The 27,241-nt window shown below is 42.4% G+C and overlaps 1 protein-coding gene across 1 annotated transcript; it reads right to left on the bottom strand.

The window, feature by feature from the left end:
* Positions 1-2,636: 2,636 nt before the first annotated feature.
* Positions 2,637-12,438, bottom strand: LOC124707871 (uncharacterized protein At5g08430-like). The gene is made up of 17 exons (XM_047239568.1): positions 12,272-12,438; positions 11,476-11,555; positions 10,964-11,157; positions 9,048-9,861; positions 8,415-8,545; positions 8,121-8,180; positions 7,256-7,306; positions 7,024-7,094; positions 6,680-6,849; positions 5,560-5,616; positions 4,861-4,917; positions 4,743-4,796; positions 4,623-4,676; positions 4,047-4,103; positions 3,786-3,845; positions 3,590-3,643; positions 2,637-3,230 (listed from the first exon to the last, which is right to left on the bottom strand). Exons 1-17 carry the CDS (start codon positions 12,436-12,438, stop codon positions 2,896-2,898), a joined length of 2,466 nt encoding a protein of 821 aa, XP_047095524.1. The 3' UTR covers positions 2,637-2,895.
* Positions 12,439-27,241: the final 14,803 nt, after the last annotated feature.

The raw sequence follows: 27,241 nt of genomic DNA, 5'->3' as shown, positions 1-27,241 counted from the left end.
GCATTTGTACTAGTAGAGTTAAATACATGGTTAGTACATGAACTTGTCGGCGTGGATCAGATTAGTCATCGTACATTGGAAATACGCTGGGGCGGTAATTGAATACGTTTGAAATGTTTTCTACGGTCACTCCGCTCGGTACACCGCGTGTACAGGCTGACGTGGCCGAGGAGGGCCCATGTGCCAGCAGCGCCAGGTCCATGAACTTGCGGCACGGATCAGTTTGGTCACCCTCCGCCAGAGATGTGTCTGGCCTCGAAAATTCTGAGCCATTTTTGCACAAATGCCCCTCCACTTTCCAACTCGCAGATAAATCTAGTTAGGTCGTCGATCACGCACTACATGCTCATCGATAGGGACTTATGGAGTGGTAGAGCGGCGGCGGTTGTCATCGACGTCACAGCGCTGCGCAAGCATCGAGGCGGCGTTGCTGACGTGTTGTAGGAGAGAGATGGGACCGGCTCCACTACAGAGACTAGTAAGTTTGCACGTGCACCACACGTCAAATATTAGAAATTAAAACAATACAAATTTGTAAACAAATAAATAAATATGGTTACCAAAATCTGGTTAATATGTGGTGCTGAGAAAACCATTTGGCAACTTTTACCAATGATATTAAAATGATTTGAATTAAAGACAATCATGCTTCCACAATCTCTGTAATCTTTTCTGTTTGGCCGTCTTGGAGACGCTAAGATTCACTGAAGGTGTTTGTGCCCATGAAAAATATCTTGTATACATGACCATGTTAGAGTCTAGTCATATTTCGAATGAAGTATATATCGTTACTCAGTTTCAAATGTAAATCACACCGTAAACTTTGGTATTTCCAGGAATAAATAAAATGTACTTAACAACATCTAGTATTTTTGCAGAATAATTGCACTGACCTGGCCCTCAACAAGCTCCTTCAACCAAGCAGAGAGAATAAGTCCTTCCCTAGAATGTAGTCAAAGAGGAGTAGGACAGGCTAATAGGGATTGTCTCCGGCCATGTAAGGCATGGACAGGTAATCCTTCACCATGGAGTTTGCTCACGAATCCAACAGTCACATCCTTGTGAGCCTACAAAATTCAGGTGCCATGCAGATCGAAAGAGAGCAGAAATCTAGTACCATAGCACGCGTACATTTTTCTAAAAGCAAGATCTTTTTTCTCGAACATATGATTTTATAGAATAAATGGTTTTTTTAAAATACATGAAATATTTTTCATACAATATTTTTGTGTACCAAAGATTTTTTTCTTATATCTAAACATTTTTCGTATCTTAAAAGAATATTTGTGTAACTAACATATTGCTAATATTTAAATTTGTTAAGCAATGTTCCCCTGTTTGACAAAAAATGTTCAAAGGTTCAGAAAAATGCTCACCTATTTGAATTGTAATAGAAATGTCCATACATCTCAATAATATGTTCTCGTTTTGTATACTCCAGGAAAAATGTTCATGTATATTTATAAAAATTAGACATTATAGAAATGAAATTTACATATAAGCTATTCACAGTCCTTCATTGTTCCAGTCTTAGCAAAGTCTTCTAAGTATTTGCATGGTCCTTTGGTTGGCCACATGGCCGCCTGGGCTCCCTGTGACCATGCGCAATGCCTCAAGTGTCAAGACACAGTTGATGTCACCACGCATACCGCTGAACAGAAAATAAAGCGAAAAAGCCAAACCAATTTGCCCATTCATGGACGTTCACTTGTGGATAGAATCAGCCCAGCACGCACTCTGTGCTCGCGAGCCAATCCTAGGTTGTCCGCCGGTGTCAGACGTGCATGCGCATTTTCTTCAGATTTGCATGCTTCATGCCCTCGCTCCAGTGACCAAATTGATCCGTGCCGCAAGTTCATGGACCTGGCGCTGCTGGCACGTTGGCCCTCCTCAGCCACGTCAGCCCATACGCACGGTGTACCGAGCGAAGTGACCGTAGAAAACATTTCAAACGTATTCAGTTACCGCCCCAGCGTATTTCCAATGTACGATGACTAATCTGATCCGCGCCGACAAGTTCATGTACTAACCATGTATTTAACTCTTTGCAATATGATCAAGACGTTCTTGGTGTGGCTTTTTTTGGCTTTTGGCTTTGGCAAAAGCCACTTACACAAATAGGTCTTTTTTTGGCACTTGGATTTTGGGCCAAAAACAAAGATCCTATTCTTTTGGCTTCCAAAATCCAAAAGCCAAAAAAAGCACCTATTTAGGTGCTTTTGGTGGCTTTTGCCAAAGCCAAAAGCCAAAAAAAGCCACACCAAACACCCCCTACATTACTTGCAAGTAATTAATCGTGCCCACGAAAGTTGAGTGTTCAACGGCCGAAGACGCAAAGCTTCCCGTGCCTCTCCGGGATTTCTGACGCCCGCTAGTCGCGTCACAATGCAAGGCGGCAAGGAAAACCAACATCTCTTTCTCTCTCTAAAAAAAATGTTATCAACTGAAGACAGCGATGGACTACCAGACCATACAGGTCCAAACTTGTACCACAGCGAGCTCCGAACCAAAATCCTCGCGTGCAACTGCAAGAAACTGAACTCGAAAAGAGCATCACAGCGATCAAAACATTTTGAATCAGGTTAGCATTTTTCTAACTGGGAAAAGGAGAGTGGGACTACGCACAAACACACATGTTTGGACACGAACTGGCATTAAGCTCTGAAGTCTGAACCCAACTTAAGAAGAGTACGTAATACATCTATCCCATGCCCAAAAGGCGAGGCCGAGAAGGCTGTCTTGCAGTGCACAATACAGGCTAAACCTTTCTACGATCAGGTAATGCCTGAACAGTGCTGAGTCTCTACAGTAGTCCTCCCACCGTTATACTATGAACAAAGTACGTCGAGAATCCAGGAAGAGGAATATATTACAAGGAAAGTAGCCGGTACCATTTTAGCGTTTCAGGCGCAGAGCATCGATGAGCAAGATGGCCGAGTCGCTAGATTGACCTGCTCTCCAGACTCTGAAGTCGTCGTCAAAGTACTCATCCTCCTTCCAACGGCGCAGCATCTCTAACGGAAACGGGCCTTGCACATCATTCTGAGGGTCCGTGTAGAACCACACGGCCGCGTGCCTTGTCTCGTGTTGCACCATAACAGTATCCCGAGATTTGTTAGCATCCAGATCAACAGTGATGTTTGCACCTTCATCAGGCAGAGAATAATCTTCATCTTCATCGTCATAGTCATCGATGATAATAACGTCGTCTGGGATGCCAGCTGCAGTAGCTACATCAAATCATGTTTGGTCAGGTTAGACAAAGGGATAACAGTTACGGGCCAACAACAGCATGCTAAGATTACATATCAGCCAATTAGCCCCAGAAAACATTTGGCGTATTCATTTATAAAACTAGTGATCAACCTCATAAGTTTCATTGAGCTGCTTATATATATGAAGAAAAAGAAAATGTGTGCAAAATGCATAACCATTCATTCAGAGAACCAGCGTCAAATTAGGTTTTATGACAGAAATTTAAAGGTGACTTTTTAAGCTACTACATAGTAGCTCAAAAAGTAAAACAGGGTGATTACTAGTTTTTTTACCACAACATATAAAAGGATGGTAAATAGAATACTTTCAGTACCCTTCTTCGGGACATGCATTTCCAGTCTATCACCAGCAGCATTGTCTTCACTACCTGCATTGTTAAATATGAACAGTACAAAGTCAAGTGGTCGAGAAAGGCTGGTTCGTCAACAAAATGGAAGTGTGAAAGAAGCTTGAAAGAGGGCAGGTGGCAGGGCCGATCCTCATAAAAGTAGCACAATTAGTGAGCCAACCTTGAGTACCCTTGTTTTGGGCATATGTTCTGGGTGTACCACCAGCAGCATTGCATTTAACTGTGTCCATAAACATGAACGGTATGAGAAACAGGTAGCTCAGAATGGCAGGTACTTAAATAGAATGAAGATATAACATCAGCTGGAGTAAAGGCTTGAAGAACATCAGCTGGAGTAAAGGCTTGAACAAGACTAATACTAACAGGCCAACCGCCAGAAAGTAGTAGTGAAAGGAAGTACAGCAAGACTGTAAGAGCAAACCTGCAATGGCCTGATTTTGAACACATGTTCCAGGTGTACAACCATCAGCTTCAGTAGCTGCATAAATGTAAATATGAACAATGAAACCAGGAAGGTAACACAAAGAAGAGAGGAGCTAGATAAAAAAAGTGGTGATGAATTCTGTAACATTCTTTTCTCAAAACCACAGTTAAGCGAAACTGTTGCTTAGACATGGGGTTTTCTGAATCTCAGCTCAATAAATTTAGGGGTATAATCTATTCTAATTTTCAAACCCAAGTAAACTCAACCACAAAAGACCTAACTTATTGACAGAAAATGAGGGTATCACGTCCAGCTTGATACGTTGTTAATCTAGATAAATGAAATCTTCAAGTGCTCTTTCAGTGAGCATTTCAAAATTAAACCATCTAATTCACGGCAAAAGAGAATAGCAGTGCCAATACAGGTATCACATTACAAGTGTAAAACAAGAATAGGTCAAAACAAATTATTCAGCATCAAGAATGTAAACTGGAAATACAAGTCCATACACTCCAGCTGGATCATTTTCTTAAAACTACAATCCAGCTGAATGCATATATTACATAAACACACCTTTAGTATTTTCTTCTGAACAACTTTTGAAGCAAACAGTTCGCTCATTGGCATCTACAATAAAATCAGGAGTGTTTTACAACCTTTCAGGACAATTAAGTGCATATTATGTGAGCAAACCTTCAGGTTTTTCTTCTGGGCAACTTTTCAGGCAAACAGCTTTCTCATTGGCACCTACACAAACAGTCGAGTGGTTGAACAACATTCGGAATAATTTAGTTAATTTATGTAAACATACCTTTAGATTTATCTTCTGAGCAACTTTTCAAGCAAGGAGCTTTCTCCTCACTAGCACCTACAAAAACAATTAGCGAGTTCCAACATTCAAAAAAGTGCAGTGTGTAAGGAGACCTTTATATTTGTTTTTTAAGCAACTTTTTCAAGCAAACAGCTCTCTCACTGGCCACTACACATAAATCAGTCTTTACCGCTATTCTAAACCATTCAGTGTGCATTATGCAGCCTCCCCATTGGCTCCTCCACAAAAGTTGAAAGTGTTTATCTCATGTTAATGACTGAATGAATACTCTATTCTATATGATTCATAGGATAGGAAAAGCATAGGAATAGGAAAAGCATAACATTGGAATGTCATGCCTACTTGAATCCTATGGAAAGATGAAGTGTGTTTGATTGTAGCAAAGGAAATTTCCATGAGGTATGACCTAATGTTTTTTCCTATAGGATTTACACTACAAGATTCCTATAGGATTAGTTCCTATAGGATAGGTTCCTATAAATCGAACAGATTGTGTAGGAAATTTTCCCATAGGATTCAAATCGTACACAATTCCTACACAGATCCTATGAATCAAAGGAGGCCTAAATCTTTGGTTCTTCCTAGTGGCCTTTTTTTTCAGTAAACAGCCCAACACCCCAGTACCAGCACAAATATCAACATTTTGCTACAAGTTGAAACAAAAATAGAAAAGCGAACCTTTAGATATTTCTTGTGAACAACTTTCCAAGCAAACAGCTCCCTCCCCACTGGAACCTACACAAAAATCAATATTTACCATCTGGACAACATAAGAACAGCAACAAAAGAAAAAGGCACAGCTCCCTTGCGGCGAAAAAGATTAGGAATTGAACATTGACACAATAGTGGTCATAAAACCATATGTCATGAGGAGAGTAAAAACCACCCCCTCCATTCCATAATTCTTGTCGTGGTTTTAGTTCGAACCAAAACCACGACAAGAATTATGAAACGGAGGGAGTAACACATAACTGGTAGAGACCATATAATCTATTGAAATGTTTTTTTTTCTACTGGTTATCATGAAAAACAAACAGCTGTTAACCTCGAGATTCCACGTCTAAACAGAAACTAGACAGCCAGCACTGAGAGAAAAACAGTAAACAGGCAAGAAAATAAACAAATAAGAATAGTCTCCCCATTTTGTTACTCCCTCCTATTCATATTAATCGTCCCTAATATGGATGTATCTATACACATTTTAGTAGTAGGTACATCCATATTAGTGACTAGTGACAAGTAATATGAATCGGAGGGAGTACATAAATCGGATCGGGTATTCGGGTTTTCCTGAATGTACTGAAGTGCTCTTACATAGTGGACTATTAACACACACATAATGTATGTTCATTATCTGTTTCCAAATAGCCACTGAAAACAAACTGTGGTAGAATTAAAGTTTTTTGCATTGCTGATCTATTGGACTATTGGTGGAAAACAGTAGTGTAGATACATGCCGTAGTAAGCCACATATAATAAGAAGGATCCAATAGATGAAAATAATCATGCAAATAGAATGGTGGGTACTCCCTCCGTTCACTAATATAAGATGTTTTAGCTTTTTGTAGATTCATCTATTTTTGTATGTATCTAGTCTAATTTTAGTGTGTAGATTCACTCATTATGGTGTGTACCTAGTTCACTTTAAAATGTCTAAAACGTCTTATATTTGTAAACAGAGGGGGTATATGTTATCCTCCCAGTTGTTCTCGCAGATCTTTGCAGAAAATCAATATCACACTAGTTGGAGCTTAGTAGCCAATGTGGGAGCCCAATTAACATAGGCACAAAGCATCACCTTCTAGAACAGACATATCTATCTGAAAAGACTTGTCCGATGCTTCAACTAATAATTCAGGGTCTTTAGTATCTTCTAAATCTGCAATAATTTGAGGGACCTCTTCAAGAAGACGTTGTCTTTCGGATGGTGTGCGCAATAGCCGTCTCTTTTCGATGTGTGCATGCATAGTAAAAATCTGTCAAGGATATAACTGTACCAAGTCCACTTTCAAGTCCCAAAGATAGGTGCATTGTTTTACCATGAAAGTTAGCTGCATTTTGATAAAGTATAAACAGGAAAACAAGAACTTTTGGCAGAAAGCATCATTAAATGACCAAAATATCTTAATCTGTCAAGGATATTCGGCGCGCCAACCCTTTTCATTGGCCCTTTCAATTAATTTTTCCAGTCTCTGAAGTTCTTTATCGATCCCCTGGAATGGGGTAAAGGAGAACTTGGTTAACATTTCTAACAGAATTAACAGGTAAACTTAAAATGGAAGGTTAAAGTCGCAAATAAATTATTGGTTTTCAATTTTATACAATTAATGCAAGAAAAAAATAATTAAAAAGTCTAACTTCCTAACAGACTTACATGACTGACTATGTCCCTGTGTACCTTTCTCACTTTTTCCTCAAGCTCCGCCTGTACAAAACAGCATGTTCATAGTGCTACAATATTACATGGAGTCAGGTAAAAAATAGACCCAAATATCTGTAAGAATCCATAATCCAGAAAAGAGCATGAACAGCGGGAAACAAATATGTCAAATATCTGCCATCCAAGAAAATATTTTTTTGAAAGCTAACCATCCAAGAATATAGGTCAATACTGGATGGTTGGTCTCACTCTCTGATAGGTAAATTACACAGATATATCAGCATTATTAACCTTCACTGATTATAGCATGGCGTGAGTGGCAAACTACGCACCATATTTTCCTTTTGAGTTACTTAAAAAATTAGTTGTAACACTATCATTTAATAAAGCTGTTGGATTATCTTTCATAGAAAATTGAACTTGGAACTCCAAATCAATTATCTGCAAGCATGACAGGCCATCAAACAGAATTACAGCACATTACGAGCGGCAATAATGCAAATTGTATGTTAGATGGCAATCTCCAGATACATTCCAAGCCACACAAAGAATGCCAAGGGGATGGATGCAAGCACGGATGTGTGGGTCAGCGGCTCTTAAAAAACGAATATGAGAGTGCATTACATAAACGTGATAAGGAATATCTATAACATACAGTGAGAAACACAAAACAATTACATGTGAGGGTTTGATATTAAAATCATCATACTCAATGCTGCAATATCCTTCATTATGTTTAAGATTTATCTGTTTCCTATAATTTCTGCTTTTCTACCAATTAATAGTAGCGCACATTGCATCCAATATTATCATGATACATGCATTTAGGACTATAGAAATTGAAAAAGATTGAACTTACAACAGTATGCCTCTGGGAGTGTTCTTTCTTGACCAGAAGACGAAGATCTTCACATTCATCCTGTTATTATCGACAAAAAATAATTTGAAAAACATATGATCTAAGAGACAAAGACAAGTATAAGCCCATACATGAACCAAATAAAATAATATTGAAACAAATTACACATCATAAATGCATTTTGATAAATAGTTATTAACTACTGCCAATATTCTAGTACTTTTTCTGAATTTCTTGATTGATGTTGGAACATGAAAAAATGCAATTCTCACATTAAAAAGCATTATGTATTACCTCGTCAAAGTCTTCATCTGACAACATGGAAATTTTGACTTCAGACCAGCAGCTGGAAATACGCAACAGTATATTTGTTGATACGTCACTTTTCTCACTTATCTTGTATTCTTCTGAGGATTTCCGAATGCCTGTTAGATATCCTTCCGTCAGCAAATAACAACTTAATGTGCTGCCATAAAGAGTTGCAGTATATAGTACTCCCTCCGTACAAAAATGCAAGATGTTCTAGCTATTTTATAGGTTCACTCACTTTTGTTTGTATCTAGTCTACTTTTAGTATGTAGGTTCACTCCTTTTAGCATGTATTTTCGAATTATGATTTTTCCGCAGAGAGAGCATATGCACTCGGGAGCCAAATTGAATTTCTGACTTCAAAAATATCAAAAACATCTTATATTAGTGCACGGAGGGAGTATCTATTTTCATGTTCTGTAACCTATCTTATGGTTAATGTATGGAATTCACTGTTACTTCTTATCTACTCACTGGAACACAGAATCAACTTCAAAATAACTAAACAATATGCATGTCAAACTGATCCAGTTGTATATTAGAGGAAGAACATTAAGCCAGGCAAAGGAACATAGAGCAGTCAAAGATCATATATGGAATGTTAAAGTTGAACATTACCAGTCACTTGTCCAAGCTGGTACATTGTTTTAGGCCTATGGTAAGTACAGTATTTGGGGTCATTCTTTACTCTCACAAAACAGCCAATAACTTTGTGTTCAAATGTCTCTGGCTGCTTCAGCAGATCCATAATTAAAGATTTCCTCAAATAGATCAGCTTAATGTTGTCATGAACAAGAGAAGCAAAGCATCTCCTGTATCTTTCAGAAATTCCTTTCGGGGTACTGGGCTCAGAGGTCATGGTCCGACTTTTCTTTTTCCTAAATGAGTCACTGTTATCCTCAGAGCTAGCTAGTATTTCATCCTCAGATGTAGCATTTGCAGCAATATGCCGTTCAAGCAGGCTATATATCTTGGTGAACTTAATCTCACCTCTCCTAAACAAAGGATAGAGTTTGCCATCACATATGACATATTTTTTCTTATCTTTGTGGAAAAGATCTTTCTGTCGAATGTAGTGCCTGACAACTTCAGCAGCACCACATTGATCTAGAGATTTGGATGCATCTTTTCCTATTGATGCAAGGAATTCAACCAGCTCTTTTGAACCCCAGCCAACATATACATTCTTCTTCGGTTTTCTTTGTTTCCTCGAGGCTTTCACTTTATTTGATGATCTATTTACGTTAGTTAGGCGTGTTGGCTCATCATCACCATCATCACTATTGCCCAAGAAATCATCATCTGAGCTGTGCTCTTCAGGAAACTTCTCTTGAAGCTTATCCAATGTCAAGCCCTCTTTTTCCTTAATAATCTCCCAGTAGTCTTTAAATAGGAATTCAAAAGTTGACTTGTCACTGAAATCAACCTTCTCCTAGAAAATATAGAGAATCTACCATCAGAACATATGCATAGAGGATACAGAAAAAGAAACTCGAGGGGGCGAACACAATCATCAAAGAGTAACCACTAACTACCATCAGAAAATGTGCACATGAGACAAATCTCATGTATGTCAAATGGTATGGATTCACGTGTTGCCTTGACTTAAAATGGTTTTTCAAACTTGGAACTGTACTCAAGCAATTGGTAGAATGTAGAAACAAAAACAGAACAAATTACCCAAGCAAATAATATACAGCTAAATATCAAAGTATCATATAACTATACTGCGACAAACAGGCATGTTAACAAAGTGCACAAATTGACTAGAGCTACAACCTACAGGACAACAGTTATTTCCAGTATAGAAGGTTAGCAAAGATCACCGCCTAATGGAGGACAGTTAAGCCCCAATGATTGATGGCATGTCAGTAATACCTAGGGATACCCTAAAGTTATCTCTAATGGAGGACAGTTGCCCTGCGGTGTGTTTATAAATTTATGATTTCTGGAAAACTTGAATCAATAGTACTCTCTCTGTCCCATGAAAGTTGTCTGGTATTTGTCTAAATTCGGATGTATCTATACACTACATAGCATCTAGATACATTCTCCCAAATTTTGACGAATCTCAGACAAATTTGATGAGACAGAGGAAGTATAAAGAACATTGCTTCTATTAGAGAAGCATCACATAGATGTCCAGATTGTGAAAGCACCCATATCATCTACAAACAACTTTTTTTCCTTTTTTTTTCTTTCGAAAAGGCGGATGATCCCCGGCCTAGCTATCAAGTGTGTCCGTCAACACTTGACAGCCATGTCTTCTCGGCTTGCCACACCCACAGCCAATGTTACTAACACAGTCAATAACACCATGCTATTTGTCATCGACTATTGAAGTAGTCAAGACAGATCAGAGACCTTAGCTATTTCAGATTTAAATGGATAGATAAGTTGTAACACAGGAGAAGGAAGGGACATAGTTTAGGCAAAGAAGGTTTAAGAATGGCTTGGGCTCTCTAGTCCGTACAGAGGATCTACACCTGGAAGTAAGTCCGATCAAATTCTCAGAGGGATAAGGATTTAGTTACCCCATCAGAGTCAACTTCAACATTCTTCTCAATCATGGTTGCCAGCCTTAGACAGTTGGTACAGAATCCCTTTGTTTGATTTCCAAATCGGACAAATTCTGCCTGTCTCAGGCAAGCACGGCATACAGAGTTGCCGGGGCAGCAGAGGCACCGGAAGTACGATTGCTGCTTGCAGATAAAGCATTTGTGCCACCCTGTCACATTAGCGGTAATTAGTACGGTCAGTAATGAATGCAACTGATGGTACGTAGCATTTAGCGGAATGAATTAAAGATGGACTGAACAGCTGAAACTATTGTCAACAAAAAACAGGAGCCATGTTAAATTCTAACTAGAAATTTTTTGGTATCATGTACTACTAGGAGACTGATATGTCTGTCATTGGTGTGTGAAGTAAAATTACCAATTTCAGATTTCACAAAGCAACTCCAATCACGTACGTACATAAGCGCAAGTGTTTCACGGCAATGGCAGCCATAGCAAGCGTAAAGAAAGAAGGTGTAGATACTCACTGCAGATGAATTCGTCGTCCGATTTGAGGAAATCTTCACCCTCCCCCACGCAGTGAGGATGGTAGGCCTTGTGGCAGTTCCTGGAAGATGGTAATAGTTATAAATATATCTGGGTGAGCATGTCAGGGACTACGGAACAATGCAGTGGACTAGAAATATGGTAGCAAGTCACATAATAGAACATATAGAACAAGCCAGTAACTCAAGGTAAGTGAATGCAGCCAGGAACTAAGGCGGGCCGACGATGGATCCGAAGGCCAGCGCAACTCTGTCAATGTAACCAGATGGGGCGCACCGACAAAAGATAGATAGACAGAGAGGGTTTGTCTTCATCCCACAACACCTCACACCTTTTAGTAGGCTTGGCAATGTATCATGCACCTGGCACAAAAACCAGTTGGACTTGGCACAACCTCGGCAGTTGGGTCATTCAACAGGGCTCATCAAGTTATGCCTGCGACACACATGGAGGCCAGGCCAGGGGGAACAAATCGCAAGCTAACATGTGCGCTGGCGCGGAACCTATATTTAGGGGGAGCCGACGAACGCCCCCCCTAGGTGGCACCACCACGGGACGGAACCAATCGGCGGCGGCACCCACAACCGCCACGCGAATGCGCGACAGCAAGTGCAGCTCTGTCCTCGCGGATCCTGCCTACGGTACTCTATCGAGGGAGGTGGTTTCCTCGGCATTCCGCATCCTCCCCCTCCCCCTCGGCAAGGGATAGGGCGGGATCGGGAAAAAGAAAAAAAAAAACAGGCCAAGGGTTCCGGGGCGGGGCGAAGACGAACCAACCTGTAGTCGCAGAGGCGGAGGTCGCCGCCGTCCTTGCAGACGAAGCAGAAGTCGCTCTCCCCCTCGGCCTCCTCCTCGGTCTTCTCCGGCTCCGGCTCGCTCGCCGGCTCCGGCTCCCTCCCGCCCGCGCCGCCGCGGGACGGCCTCCTACCCTTCCGCTTCCCCATCGGCCCCGGGCGGCGGCGGCGAGACGGACGGCACTAGGGATTCGGGGGGACCGGAATGCGGTGGGTGGGGGAGTAAATGGAGGGGGATCGGGCGATCGGGATCCCGTCGGTCGGAGTGTGGTGGTGGAGTGGAGTGGTGAGTGGGGAGGCTGGCTGGGGTTTAAGCTCCCGAGGAGTGTGAGTGCTCTGCTCTGCTCTGCTGTGTCTGCTCTTCTTCCCGTTCCCGGGGTGTGACACTGGGGGGACTCCACACCACATCTATCGCTGTCCCCTCGAGAAAGGAAAAAAGGTTGAAAACATGGAGAGAAAGAGGCAAAGAGCGCGGGCCCTGCTTGCGTGGGTCGGTTTTGACCGTCCGATTGAACAAAGGAAATGGTTTGAGCTTTACAGATTCTACTCAAAAATGGGCTATAGGGGATGGAGCTGGAGCGTGGCGTAAATGGTGTGATCCATGGACCGTTTGGTCACAACCTCCGACCATATAGATTCGCCAGGTTTTTGGCAACAAAGATGGCGATCCACATTTAAATGTTAGGTCCATCTCACAAATACGAACGAAATTTGATCAAAACTAACCCCTGGCACTAATCTAGTCTCCCAAGTCGTTGTCGTCGTCAGCAAGGTCGATGATCCGGCCGTTCTCCCGCGCCGACTTGGCCTCGCCATAGCCTCGTTGCCATCGGAGGGGTGCAGATAGCCGAAGGACTTTCGGAGGGGCCGGGGAACTTGGTAGGATCCTTGGGGACCATGAGGCGACGACTAGACACGTCCAGCGATACTCTTCCCTCAACTCCTCCTTGACTTTCTTCGGAGGGGGCGTCGATCTTTAGCACATCAAGTCATATTGTCCAACACACATAAATCGCAATCCATATGGTTATATGTTCCCAAATAAGACCATAATATTTTATCCATTTTGTTGCAAAGTGAGATTGAAAACAAGACCAAAACTGAGATACAATGACTTCAAAACAAACGAACAAAAAACCTAGCACGCGCATGAACATTTTGTCGGGCATTTTTTTCTCATTAAGAGTAAACGAAAAATTGCACGCACGCGCGCGCACACCAAACCTCGCACATATTCACAGCTACAACCACAAATGTATTATGATGCTTAACACATTATGGATCGATACTCGGGGTGAGATCAACTCCTTCATTTGTCTATAGCCAATCCGTTGGTAATGCACGACACTTTCTTTAGATAGCGTTTCATGCATAGTTAAAATTATGAATAATTTCATCTTCCCTCTATATTAGTAAGAGTTAAAGAATTCACAGTAATTTGCTCCAGTTCAGGGATCCGACGCACAAGGTAGGCAGGGCGATTGGGAGTTGGAAGTATGGTACTTCCATTCTCTAGGGCGGACATAGCCGATGAAATGTGTGGCCTCTCATCTGGGTTTTCCTGGACACACAACAATGCTACATGGATGGAAATAAAAACTTCATCTAGCGAATCAAGTTTCCAAGATAGATAAGTTCACCAAATCCTTTATCTTGCCTTCTTCCCATATATTCCACAACTGAAGCAATAAAAACCCATCATTTGGGTTGCAGGAAATATTTTCCATTAAAAAATCAGCATATTCTTCTGTAAGTTGGAATATCGAAGAAAGCATATACATACTCACATAATCTATCAGACTCGAAAATCCAAGAGCGTGTGATATGGGCATTACCCTTTGGGTACCTGATATTAGTCTACCTTCTTTGGCCCAACTAGAGGCCCATGATGATTGTTCAAGACCAAGGTGGGTCCCTACGTCGGTTGCAACGCAGGAGACCTACCGGACGAATTCTTGATGAACAAGGCAAAACAGCGTCAAAAAGAAAAGATTAGATAAGATCTCAATGTAACCTAGTCAAGTTTAGATAGGACTCTCGGGACCTGGCCTGCTATATAAAGGTCATGAGAGGGCATGCCGAAAGACAGAACAATAATATGCAGAACCATCGCAACTTAGAGCACAAACCCTAGAATCCTTACCTCCCAGCGAGTCGACCATAGCAGCCTATCGACAACCCCATTGTAACCCGATATAATCGATAAATCAAGATCAGACAAGCAGGAAGTAAGGGGTTTACCTCATCGAGTGCCCCGAATCTGGGTAAATCTCTCTCCCCGTTTGTTTGGTATCCGATGTCTCTTGCTAGCCTGCACGATTTCGTCAACCCTAAGCCCCTCATGGTGGGCATTGCTGAGGATCTCCCTCATCAATTGGTGCCGTATATGGGAAACCTGTCGGTACAAGGCACTTCATCGATTGTTCCTATCATGTTGGTTGTAACTCCAACGGCATCACCGCCATCATCGGCTCCATCATCGCCAAGCTCGGGGAACTCGATTCGTTTCAGGTCCTTCAAGTTCACCCCGCACACCGACGTGTCGCATTCAGCCTTCTCAGGCCTGCGCGGCGGGATGAACATGACGTTCGGGAGCGACCACTTCCGCGTCGACTCTGGGGGTGTTCTTCGGCTCCCTGGACCGACCGCTCCTAGCACAGCAAATACCACGACTTCATCGACAACCACATGTATTGCTTCATCTCCAATCGCGACCGATTTATCGGCTGCGTCATCGGTGTCGACTCCGGCGTCTTCATCATCACCATCGTCGCGTCGTACCGTGTTCACCATGTCCATCGAGTCTAACAATTACGGATCATCAAATCTAACATTGTGCTACTGCCTCAACAGCAACACCAGGCGCGGACTTGGATCGGATGATTCACCTTTCGTCTGCAGCGCCAAGTACTCCTCCGACGAAGAAAGTATCTACAACATCACCCTGGTGGCCGCAACAAAAGCGTCTTGTAACCAAATCTACGCTATCATCAACCCCCATACATGAGTCGAGATCTCCGAGGGTGAGCACACCCCGCGCGTCAAACGCGATAGGCGACGGGATGCCAAAGCTAGCAGCAGCAATGCCGACATCACATATACCATCACCGGAGAAGAGTGGGAAGCTTCTCGCAACGTCGTAGCCAATAACAATCGGCTCCCCATCGGAGTATCGGCAGGCATCGTCAACGCATATCATGTTATTCTGGAGAAGAACCAAGTTCAGTTAACAAATGAGCGAGCTAACCTCGATCGACGTCGGCAGGCAGCCGACCAATCAAGCAAACGACGAAGGGGGCTAACCTCTCTTGGGAGTGCCTCTAGAAGCAATCAAGGACCAGGGAGGCTTCGGCCGCGTATCCCTCGCCTCCCAGAAGCAGACGCAAGGGAGATTACATCAAACCTCTCCAATTCTTTCATGACCATGGATACAGCGGGCATGATCAGACCCAAAACTGTCGAAGGGGCAACAACCAACCTTGCGTCCTATCTAATCAATAATCAGCCAACACCTGACAATCCGATGGCACCAGCTCATCGGGGCGCCCTGGAAAGTCTCGCAATCCTCGGAGACAAGCTCACCCCTAGGAAGGAGAAAAGTACACACCATGGTAGCGAGTCTAAGCATCGCTCATCATCAAAAGACGCTCGTGATGATATCATGCAGAGTAAAATTGATAAAGCTCGCCGCCGACATGCTACGCGTGTTAGTTTCGACAGCGATGACTCCGAAGAAATTCAAGAGCATGATGGAGAGCTTCGTGGTGCCAACTGTCTGAGCCACAAGATTCGGGAAATAATGCCACCAAAGAAATTCAAGCCAGCACCTACCGATGCCGCCAAATGATGTCTACGGGTGCTTCTATTCTTGTAGACAGTGTTGGGCCTCCAAGAGCAGAGGTTTGTAGAACAGCAGCAAGTTTCCCTTAAGTGGATCACCCAAGGTTTATCGATCTCAGGGAGGAAGAGGTCAAAGATATCCCTCTCAAGCAACCCCGCAATCACAAAGCAAGAAGTCTCTTGTGTCCCCAACACACCTAATACACTTGTCAGATGTAAAGGTGCACTAGTTCGGCGAAGAGATAGTGAGATGCAAGTAATATGGATGAGTATGAGTGGTAATAGTAATCTGAATAAAATATGGCAGCGAGTAAACATGCAACAAAACAAGTAAACAAACGGAGATTCGATGCTTGGAAGCAAGGCCTAGGGATCCCGCTTTCACTAGTGGACACTCTCAACAATGATCACATAATAGGACTACTCTACACCCTCTTGTTGGATGATGAACACCACTAACTGTGTAGGATTACACGAACCCTCAATGCCGGAGTTAACAAGCTCCACAATATTCAATGTTCATATTTAAATAACCTTAGAGTGTAAGATAGATCAACACAATCACACCAAGAACTAACATAACATGCACATTGTCACCATCACACTATGAAGGAGGCATAAATCACATCAATTCTTATCATAGCAATAGTTAACTTCATAATCTACAAGAGATTACAATCATAACCCACGCCAAGTACTACACGATGCACCCACTATCACCATTACACCGTGCAGGAGGAATAGACTACTTTAATAACATCACTAGAGTAGCACATAGATGATATTCAACTAGATCACATAAAGAGAGAGATGAACCACATAGCTACAGCGGAGCCCTCAGCCCCGGGGGTGAATTACTCCCTCCTCATCATGGAGGCAGCGATGGAGGTGAAGATGGCGGTGGAGACGGTGGTGGAGATGACTCCGGGGGCAATTCCCCGTCCCGGCAGGGTGCCGGAACAGAGACTTCTGTCCCCCGAATTGGAGTTTCGCGATGTGGCGGCGCCCCTGGAGTCTTTCTGGAGTTTCGTCAAGAGGTATCGCGTTTTTAGGTCGAGACGGCTTTAATAGGCGAAGAGGCGGAGTCGGAGGGGCCACGGGGGCTCCTCACACCAGGCCGGCGCGGCCGGGGTGGAGCCCGCGCGGCCCACATGTGTGGGGCCCCCGGGGCACCCCTCCGGTCCCCCTTGACTTTACTGGAAGGTTCCGGGAAAAATAGGATGTTGGGTCTTCGTTTCGTCGAATTCCGAGAATATTGCCCGAACAGCCTTTCTGGAACCAAAAACAACAGAAAACAGCAACTGGCCCTTCGGCATCTCGTTAATAGGTTAGTTCCGGAAAATGCATAAACGTGACATAAAGTATGCATAAAACATGTAGATATCATCAATAATGTGGCATGGAACATAAGAAATTATCGATACGTCGGAGACGTATCAGCATCCCCAAGCTTAGTTCCTGCTCGTCCCGAGCAGGTAAACGATAACAAAGATAATTTCCGGAGTGACATGCCATCATAACCTTGATCATACTATTGTAAACATATGTAATGAATGCAGCGATCAAAACAATGGTAATGACATGAGTAAACAGATGAATCATAAAGCAAAGACTTTTCATGAATAGTACTTCAAGATAAGCATCAATAAGTCTTGCATAAGAGTTAACTCATAAAGCAATAAATTCTTAGTAAAAACATTGAAGCAACACAAAGGAAGATATAAGTTTCAGCAGTTGCTTTCAACTTCAACATATATATCTCATGGATAATTGTCAACATAAAGCAATATAACAAGTGCAATAAGTAAACATGTAAGAATCAATGCACACAGTTGATACAAGTGTTTGCTTCTAAGATAGAAAGAATAGGCAAACTGACTCAACAATAAAGTAAAAGATAGGCCCTTCGCAGAGGGAAGCATTGATTGCTATATTTGTGCTAGAGCTTTGGTTTTGAAAACAAGAAACAATTTTGTCAACAGTAGTAATAAAGCATATGTATCATGTAAATTATATCTTACAAGTTGCAAGCCTCATGCATAGTATACTAATAGTGCCCGCACCTTGTCCTAATTAGCTTGGACTACCGGGATCATCGCAGTGCACATGTTTTAACCAAGTGTCACAAAGGGGTACCTCTATGCCGCCTGTACAAAGGTCTAAGGAGAAAGCTCGCATTTTGGATTTCTCGCTTTTGATTATTCTCAACTTAGACATCCATACCGGGACAACATAGACAATAGATAATGGACTCCTCTTTAATGCATAAGCATTTAGCAACAATTAGTATTCTCATATGAGATTGAGGATATATGTCCAAAACTGAAACTTCCACCATGATTCATGGCTTTAGTTAGCGGCCCAATGTTCTTCTCTAACAATATGCATGCTCTAACCATTAAAGTGGTAGATCTCCCTTACTTCAGACAAGACGGACATGCATAGCAACTCACATGATATTCAACAAAGGGTAGTTGATGGCGTCCCCAGGAACATGGTTATCGCACAACAGGCAACTTAATAAGAGATAAAGTGCATAAGTACATGTTCAATACCACAATAGTTTTTAAGCTATTTGTCCCATGAGCTATATATTGCAAAGGTAAAGGATAGAAATTTTAAAGGTAGCACTCAAGCAATTTACTTTGGAATGGCGGAGAAATACCATGTAGTAGGTAGGTATGGTGGACACAAATGGCATGATTATTGGCTCAAGGATTTGGATGCACGAGAAGAATTCCTCTCAATACAGGGCTAGGCTAGCAAGGTTGTTTGAAGCAAACTCAAGTATAAAAGGTGCAGCAAAGCTCACATATGAACATATTGTAACTATTATAAGACTTTACATTGTCTCCTTGTTGTTCAAACACCTCAACCAGAAAATATCTAGACTCTAGAGAACAATCATGCAAACCAAATTTTAACAAGCTCTATGTAGTTATCCATTAATGGGTACAAGGTACATGATGCAAGAGCTTAAACATGAGCACAACAATTGCCAAGTATCAAATTATTCAAGACACTCTACCTATTACTACATGTAGCATTTTCCGTTTCCAACCATATAACAATTAACGAAGCAGTTTCAACCTTCGCCATGAACATTAAAAGCTAAGAACACATGTGTTCATACGAACCAGCGGAGCGTGTCTCTCTCCCACACAAGCATGAATTTATTCAGAGAATGAAAATAACAAAACAAAAACAAGAATAAAAGCACAAAGACGCTCCAAGTAAAGTACATAAGATGTGACCGAATAAAAATATAGTTTCAAGAGAAGGAACCTGATAATTTATCGATGAAGAAGGGGATGCCTTGGGCATCCCCAAGCTTAGATGCTTGAGTCTTCTTGAAATATGCAGGGGTGAACCACCGGGGCATCCCCAAGCTTAGAGCTTTCACTCTTCTTGATCATGGTATATCATCCTCCTCTCTTGACCCTTGAAAACTTCCTCCACACCAAACTCGAAACAAACTCATTAGAGGGTTAGTGTACAATAAAAATTAACATGTTCAGAGGTGACACAATCATTCTTAACACTTCTGGACATTGCATAAAGCTACTGGACATTAATGGATCAAATAAATTCATCCAACATAGCAAAAGAGGCAATGCGAAATAAAAGGCAGAATCTGTCAAAACAGAACGGTCCGTAAAGATGGATTTTATTGAGGCACCGAGACTTGCTCAAATGAAAATGCCCAAATTGAATGAAAGTTGCGTACATATCTGAGGATCACGCACGTAAATTGGATTAATTTTCTGAGCTACCTACAGAGAGAGCAGGTCGAAATTCGTGACAGCAAAGAAATGCATGAATCGTGCGATAATCCAAATCTAGTATGAACCTTACTATCAACGACTTTACTTAGCACAACAAAACACAAAAATAAGATAAGGAGAGGTTGCTACAGTAGTAACAACTTCCAAGACTCAAATATAAAACAAAGTTACTGTAGCAAAATAAACACATGGGTTATCTCCCAAGAAGTTCTTTCTTTATAGCCATTAAGATGGGCTCAGCAGTTTTAATGATCCATTCGCAGGAAATAGTATTTGAAGCAAAAAGGGGAGTATCAAGAGGCAATTCAAAACACATTTAAGCCTAACATGCTTCCTATGCAGAAGAATCTTATACACAAATGAATTCATGAAGAGCAAAGTGACAAGCATAAGAGGATAAAACATGAGTAACTTCAAGATTCTCAACATAAAGAGGGGAAACTTAATATTATTAAGATGTATATAACCATATTTCCCTCTCTCATAATAACTTTCAGTAGCATCATTGATGAAATCCACAATATACCCATCACTTAAAACATTCTTATCATGGTTCATATGCATAGAAGTATCATTAATTTTGGCATAAGAAGAGTTATTCTCATTAATAGTAATTGGAGCAAGATTATTATCAAGAATTTGAACATGGTAAACAAGTTGCATATTAAAAGAATTGTTTTTGGTAATCCAATCATGACTATGACAAGTTTCATAAGGATAGTTATAACCTATATCATAGCATTCTTTATAATAATCATCAAAGATCGGAGGCACGGTGTCATCATAAGAAATAGAATAGTTATCTTTCACGGATCGGTTTATCTATGACCATACCATCATTGTTATTAGAAGGAGATGTATCAAACACATAATGATCAGTAGCAAAAGGATTTTCAAACACCTCTTCCCCAAGCTTAGAGCTTTCTATATCATCATGGGAGGAAGCATGGATAGCACTGACACTATGGCAATTATTATCATCATCATTTTCAGAATAAGTTTCCCAGAGATTTGTAATATCAAAAGTAGTGTGCTCATTCAAATCATGATCGCTAATGTATGTAAAGGGCATAGGAAGATCATCGTATTCAGATTCATTATCACAATAATCATTAGGAGCAACATACTTACGGTTACCTAGCGTTATCTCATTCACGCGGGGATACGCCGTTACCTCTTTCTTTTTATTCTCCTTCTTCTTCTTCTTCTTCTTCTTCGTTCCCTTTTTCTTCTTCTTCCCTTCCTTCTCCTCGTTCCCTTCTTTAGGAGGAAGAGGCTTGAAGGGTGGCTTGTCCGCATAACCTGATTTACTTTCAGAAACAATAGAAGAAACTTGGGAGGATCCCTCCTTTTCATTAATTAGTTGAAAACACACAGCGGTCCTATCATATTTTGGCAAGGTGTCATCTTCTAAAATATTTTGTATGTAAGTATTTGTATGGCTATTATCAATGCAATAAGAAAAACACCCATGCAGGACATCATCAATATCAAGATCACTCATATGTAACAAAGAGATTTTTCTTGACAGTTCTTCACACCCCAAAAATAAAGTAAGTTCATCATGCTGATTAGGAGTAATTTCATCATCACAATACAAATTTGCAGCACTCATTGGGTTCAAATTATTATTGGAGGAGCATTGAAAATTAAAATGACCCACTTCGTGGCAAACTTCACAAATAAAAGGATAGAGGGCACAAACTTTTTTACCAAGATCATCTAGAGCCCTAAACCACTTTCTAGTTTTTTCATTAGCATGATGGATACAATATTCATCTTTGATTTGATTAATTCCACAAGGTCTATGTATTCCACAAAAATTAACATGCTTATAGGAAATAGCATTCTTAGGAGTTTGAGCATGCTTATTGCAATAATTAACAACAATTTCATTCTTCATGCAAGCCTCTTTAAAAGGTTCATGATACTTATCAAAATTCTTTTTAGGCAATTCAAAATGAGAAGCAAAGGCTTTATAAAGATTTGCAGCAACTTGAGAGTCAAGACCATAAGTAGCACTCATATTTCAAAATTTATCGGTATCCATAAAAACTTCAATGCATTCATAATCATAATTTATACCTGACTCTTTACCTTTGTCGTTCTCCCATCCTTCAGCGTTCTCCTCAATCCGATCAAGAAGATCCCACCTAGCTTCAACCTCCTTGCTTGTGAAAGATCCCTCCGAACAGGCATCCGGATAGTCCTTGTGTTGTCCTGAAAGCCTCGCATAAAAATTATTAACAATAACATTACGGGGAGCTCGGGAATGGGACCGATACGTCTCCGACGTATCGATAATTTCTTATGTTCTATGCCATATTATTGATGATACCTACATGTTTTATGCACACTTTATGTCATATTCGTGCATTTTCCGGAACTAACCTATTAACAAGATGCCGAAGTGCCAGTTCTGTTTTCTGTTGTTTTTGGTTTCGAAATCCTAGTAACGAAATATTCTCGGAATTGGACGAAACGAAGACCCGGGTTCCTATTTTCACCGGAAGCATCCGGAACACCCGGGAAGGACCGGAGGGGGGCACCGGGCCCCCGGACCATAGGCCGGCGCGGCCCGGGCCCCGGCCGCGCCGCCATATGGTGTGGCCACCCCTTCGACCCTCCTGCGCCGCCTCTTCGCCTATATAAAGCCTCCGTCGCGAAACCCCCGAGACGAAAAACCACGATACGGAAAACCTTCCGGAGCCGCCGCCATCGCGAAGCCAAGATCCGGGGGACAGGGAGTCTCTGTTCCGGCACCCTGCCGGAGCGGGGAAGTGCCCCGGAAGGCTTCCCCATCGACACCGCTGCCATCTCCACCGCCATCTTCATCACCGCTGCTTGCTCCCATGAGGAGGAGTAGTTCTCCATCGAGGCTCGGGGCTGTACCGGTAGCTATGTGGTTCATCTCTCTCCTATGTGCTTCAATACAATAATCTCATGAGCTGCCTTACATGATTGAGATTCATATGATGATGCTTGCAATCTAGATGTCACTATGCTAGTCAAGTGAGTTTTACTTATGTGATCTCCGGAGACTCCTTGTCCCACGAGTGTAAAGGTGACGAGTGTGTGCACCGTGTGGGTCTCTTAGGCTATATTTCACAGAATACTTATTCACTGTTGAATGGCATAGTGAGGTGCTTATTTATATCTCTTTATGATTGCAATGTGTTTGTATCACAATTTATCTATGTGCTACTCTAGTGATGTGTTATTAAAGTAGTTTTATTCCTCATGCACGTGTGTAAAGGTGACAGTGTGTGCACCGTGTTAGTACTTGGTTTATGCTATGATCATGATCTCTTGTAGATTGCGAAGTTAACTATTGCTATGATAATATTGATGTGATCTATTCCTCCTACATATGCATGAAGGTGACGAGTGTGCATGCTATGTTAGTACTTGGTTTAGTCTTTTGATCTATCTTACACTAAAGGTTACTAAAATATGAGCATTATTGTGGATCTTGTTAACTCCGGCATTGAGGGTTCGTGTAATCCTACGCAATGTGTTCATCATCCAACAAAAGTGTAGAGTATGCATTTATCTATTCTGTTATGTGATCAATGTTGAGAGTGTCCACTAGTGAAAGGCTTGTTCCTAAATACTGCTATCGCTGCTTGTTTACTGTTTTACTGTGTTACTACTGCTGCGTTACTACTGCTTGTTTACTGTCCTGGGCAAAGCACTTTTCTGGTGCCGTTGCTACTACTTATTCATACCACCTGTATTTCACTATCTCTTCGCCGAACTAGTGCACCTATTAGGTGTGTTGGGGACACAAGAGACTTCTTGCTTTGTGGTTGCGGGGTTGCATGAGAGGGATATCTTTGACCTCTTCCTCCCTGAGTTCGATAAACCTTGGGTGATCCACTTAAGGGAAAGTTGCTGCTGTTCTACAAACCTCTGCTCTTGGAGGCCCAACACTGTCTACAAGAATAGAAGCTCCCGTAGACATCAGGGACATTTGAGCATTAGTGACTTCAATCTCCCCCACGCTTGAGAAATACTCTCTCCATCACGAGGATAAAAGTTATAAATATAATTCCTATCAATATGTACTTCATGAGGAGGATAAAATTTATAATAAAAGAGAGATGCAATTTCCTCCCAACCAAGAGAATGACTATTCTCCAACAGTTTATACCAATGCGCCGCTTACCGGACAACTAAACGGAGAATAGCTTCTTCTTCACTTCATCCATAGAGATACCTGCACACTTGAATAACCCGCATAATTCATGCAAAAACGAGTAAATGATCTCTAGGATGGACAGTTCCATCCCCTTTATAGTGGTTATCCATAACACGTTCAATAATTTTCATAGGTATTTTATACGGAATACTTTCACAGGTGGATTTAAAATATCGAAGCATCATTAGAGTTATCGCATATGGGAGATAAAGCATTATCAGAGCAAAATATTTCTTCCAAAGCTGAGGAGCAAAAAAAGATTATTTTTATATAAACTAGCTTCCCCAAGCTTAGACTTATCCATAGTATTAGCAGTGATTGCGTTCATACTAGTATGTTCCATGGGTTTTTTAATTTTCGGATCAACCCATCCATGTCTTGACTCAGGAAATAGTAAAAAAAGCTCACAGATGTTTTCCATTATGCCTTACTAGTGTAAACAAGAAACAAAAAGATGCAATTGCAGGATCTAAAGGAAATAGCTTCGAACACTCACACAATGGCGCCAGAAAAGTACTTTTACCTGGGACCGGAGTATGAGTGCCTTTTACCTTTCCTCCCCGGCAACAGCGCCAGAAAATAGCTTGATGTCTACGGGTGCTTCTATTCTTGTAGACAGTGTTGGGCCTCCAAGAGCAGAGGTTTGTAGAACAGCGAGCAAGTTTCCCTTAAGTGGATCACCCAAGGTTTATCGATCTCAGGGAGGAAGAGGTCAAAGATATCCCTCTCAAGGAACCCTGCAATCACAAAGCAAGAAGTCTCTTGTGTCCCCAACACACCTAATACACTTGTCAGATGTAAAGGTGCACTAGTTCGGCGAAGAGATAGTGAGATGCAAGTAATATGGATGAGTATGAGTGGTAATATTAATCTGAATAAAATATGGCAGCGAGTAAACATGCAACAAAACGATAAACAAACGGAGATTCGATGCTTGGAAGCAAGGCCTAGGGATCCCGCTTTCACTAGTGGACACTCTCAACAATGATCACATAATAGGACTACTCTACACCCTCTTGTTGGATGATGAACACCACTAACTGTGTAGGATTACACGAACCCTCAATGCCGGAGTTAACAAGCTCCACAATATTCAATGTTCATATTTAAATAACCTTAGAGTGTAAGATAGATCAACACAATCACACCAAGAACTAACATAGCATGCACACTCGTCACCATCACACTATGAAGGAGGCATAAATCACATCAATTCTTATCATAGCAATAGTTAACTTCATAATCTACAAGAGATTACAATCATAACCCACGCCAAGTACTACACGATGCACACACTATCACCATTACACCGTGCAGGAGGAATAGACTACTTTAATAACATCACTAGAGTAGCACATAGATGATATTCAACTAGATCACATAAAGAGAGATGAACCACATAGCTACGGCGGAGCCCTCGGCCCGGGGGTGAATTACTCCCTCCTCATCATGGAGGCAGCGATGGCGGTGAAGATGGCGGTGGAGACGGCGGTGGAGATGACTCCGGGGGCAATTCCCCGTCCCGGCAGGGTGCCGGAGACTTCTGTCCCCCGAATTGGAGTTTCGCGATGTGGCGGCGCCCCTGGAGTCTTTCTGGAGTTTCGTCAAGAGGTATCGCGTTTTTAGGTCGAGACGGCTTTAATAGGCGAAGAGGCGGAGTCGGAGGGGCCACGGGGGCTCCTCACACCAGGCCGGCGCGGCCAGGGTGGAGCCCGCGCGGCCCACATGTGTGGGGCCCCCAGGGCACCCCTCTGGTCCCCCTTTGACTTTCTGGAAGGTTCCGGGAAAAATAGGATGTTGGGTCTTCGTTTCATCGAATTCCGAGAATATTGCCCGAACAGCCTTTCTGGAACCAAAAACAACAGAAAACAGCAAATGGCCCTTCGGCATCTCGTTAATAGGCTAGTTCCGGAAAATGCATAAACATGACATAAAGTATGCATAAAACATGTAGATATCATCAATAATGTGGCATGGAACATAAGAAATTATGGATACGTCGGAGACGTATCACCAAATATGACGGTCAGCAAGAGCCGAGGTCATGGATAGATGACTACTTACAGAATGTGATCTTGCACAAGGGATACCAAGTGGCGGCAATGCAGTGTCTGCAGCTGTACCTGAAAGACTCGGCATGAGCATGGTTGAGAGGCTTGCCGAAGGGATCTGAAACGTCTCAAACGTATCTATAATTTTTGATGTTCCATGCTTGTTTTACACCAATTCATACATGTTTTGTTTACACTTCGTTGCACTTTTATATGATTTACAGCACTAACCTATTAACAAGATGCCACAGTGTCAGTTCCATATTTTTTGATGTTTTTGTATTTCCGAAAAGTTGTACAGGAAATATTCTCAGAATTGGACGAAACAAAAGCCGAAGTCAATATTTTACCGAAACGAAGACGAAGTCCGAAGGGGGGTCGAAGAGGCGCCACAGGGTGGCCAGACCACCCCATGGCGCGGCCTGGGTGTGGCCCGCACCTAGGGGTGGTGTGGGCCCCCAGGCACCCCAGCAACCTAAATCCTCCGCCTATTTATACATCTTCTCGGGAAAACCCTAGATACCCGGGCCTCCATCCACGAAAAGTTCCATCGCGGCCGCCATCATAGAATCCATCTCGGGGGGTTCTGAAGCTCTTCTCGACACCCTGTTGGAGTGGGAAATCATCGTCGGAGACATCTACATCGCCATGCCTGCCTCCAAAGTGATGCGTTAGTAGTTCATCCCTGAAATATGGGTCCATAGGAGTAGCCAAGGTCGTCGCCGCCACTAGCCATTTCGTCGAGCAGTCGGAGGGCGCAGTGGCGGAACGAGCGACTACGTCGCAAGACGGTGGGGGGCGGAGCAGGTGCTCCTGGAGGCGGTGGCGGTGGAGCAGGTGTCCACGCAGGACGGTCGCGCGGCGGCGCAGGTGGTGGCGTCGCAGGTGGTGGCGGCGCAGGTGGTGCCGGTAGGGGCGCGGATGGTGGTGGGTGCAGCGGATCGGTGTGTGGTTGTGTGGCGGGAGCGGGGGTAGTTCGGTCTTCACCTATTTGTCATTGCGCGGTCCTACCTATAAGATCCAGCCCCACTTTCAGTAACGGCAATAGACAGAAACGTTTGAAGCCTGGCCGTTTG

Source organism: Lolium rigidum, chromosome 4, assembly GCF_022539505.1.
Source record: "Lolium rigidum isolate FL_2022 chromosome 4, APGP_CSIRO_Lrig_0.1, whole genome shotgun sequence".
Classification (NCBI taxonomy): domain Eukaryota; kingdom Viridiplantae; phylum Streptophyta; class Magnoliopsida; order Poales; family Poaceae; genus Lolium; species Lolium rigidum.
The sequence above is the reverse complement of the archived record's forward strand: the minus strand, read 5'-3'. Positions and strand labels throughout refer to the sequence as shown.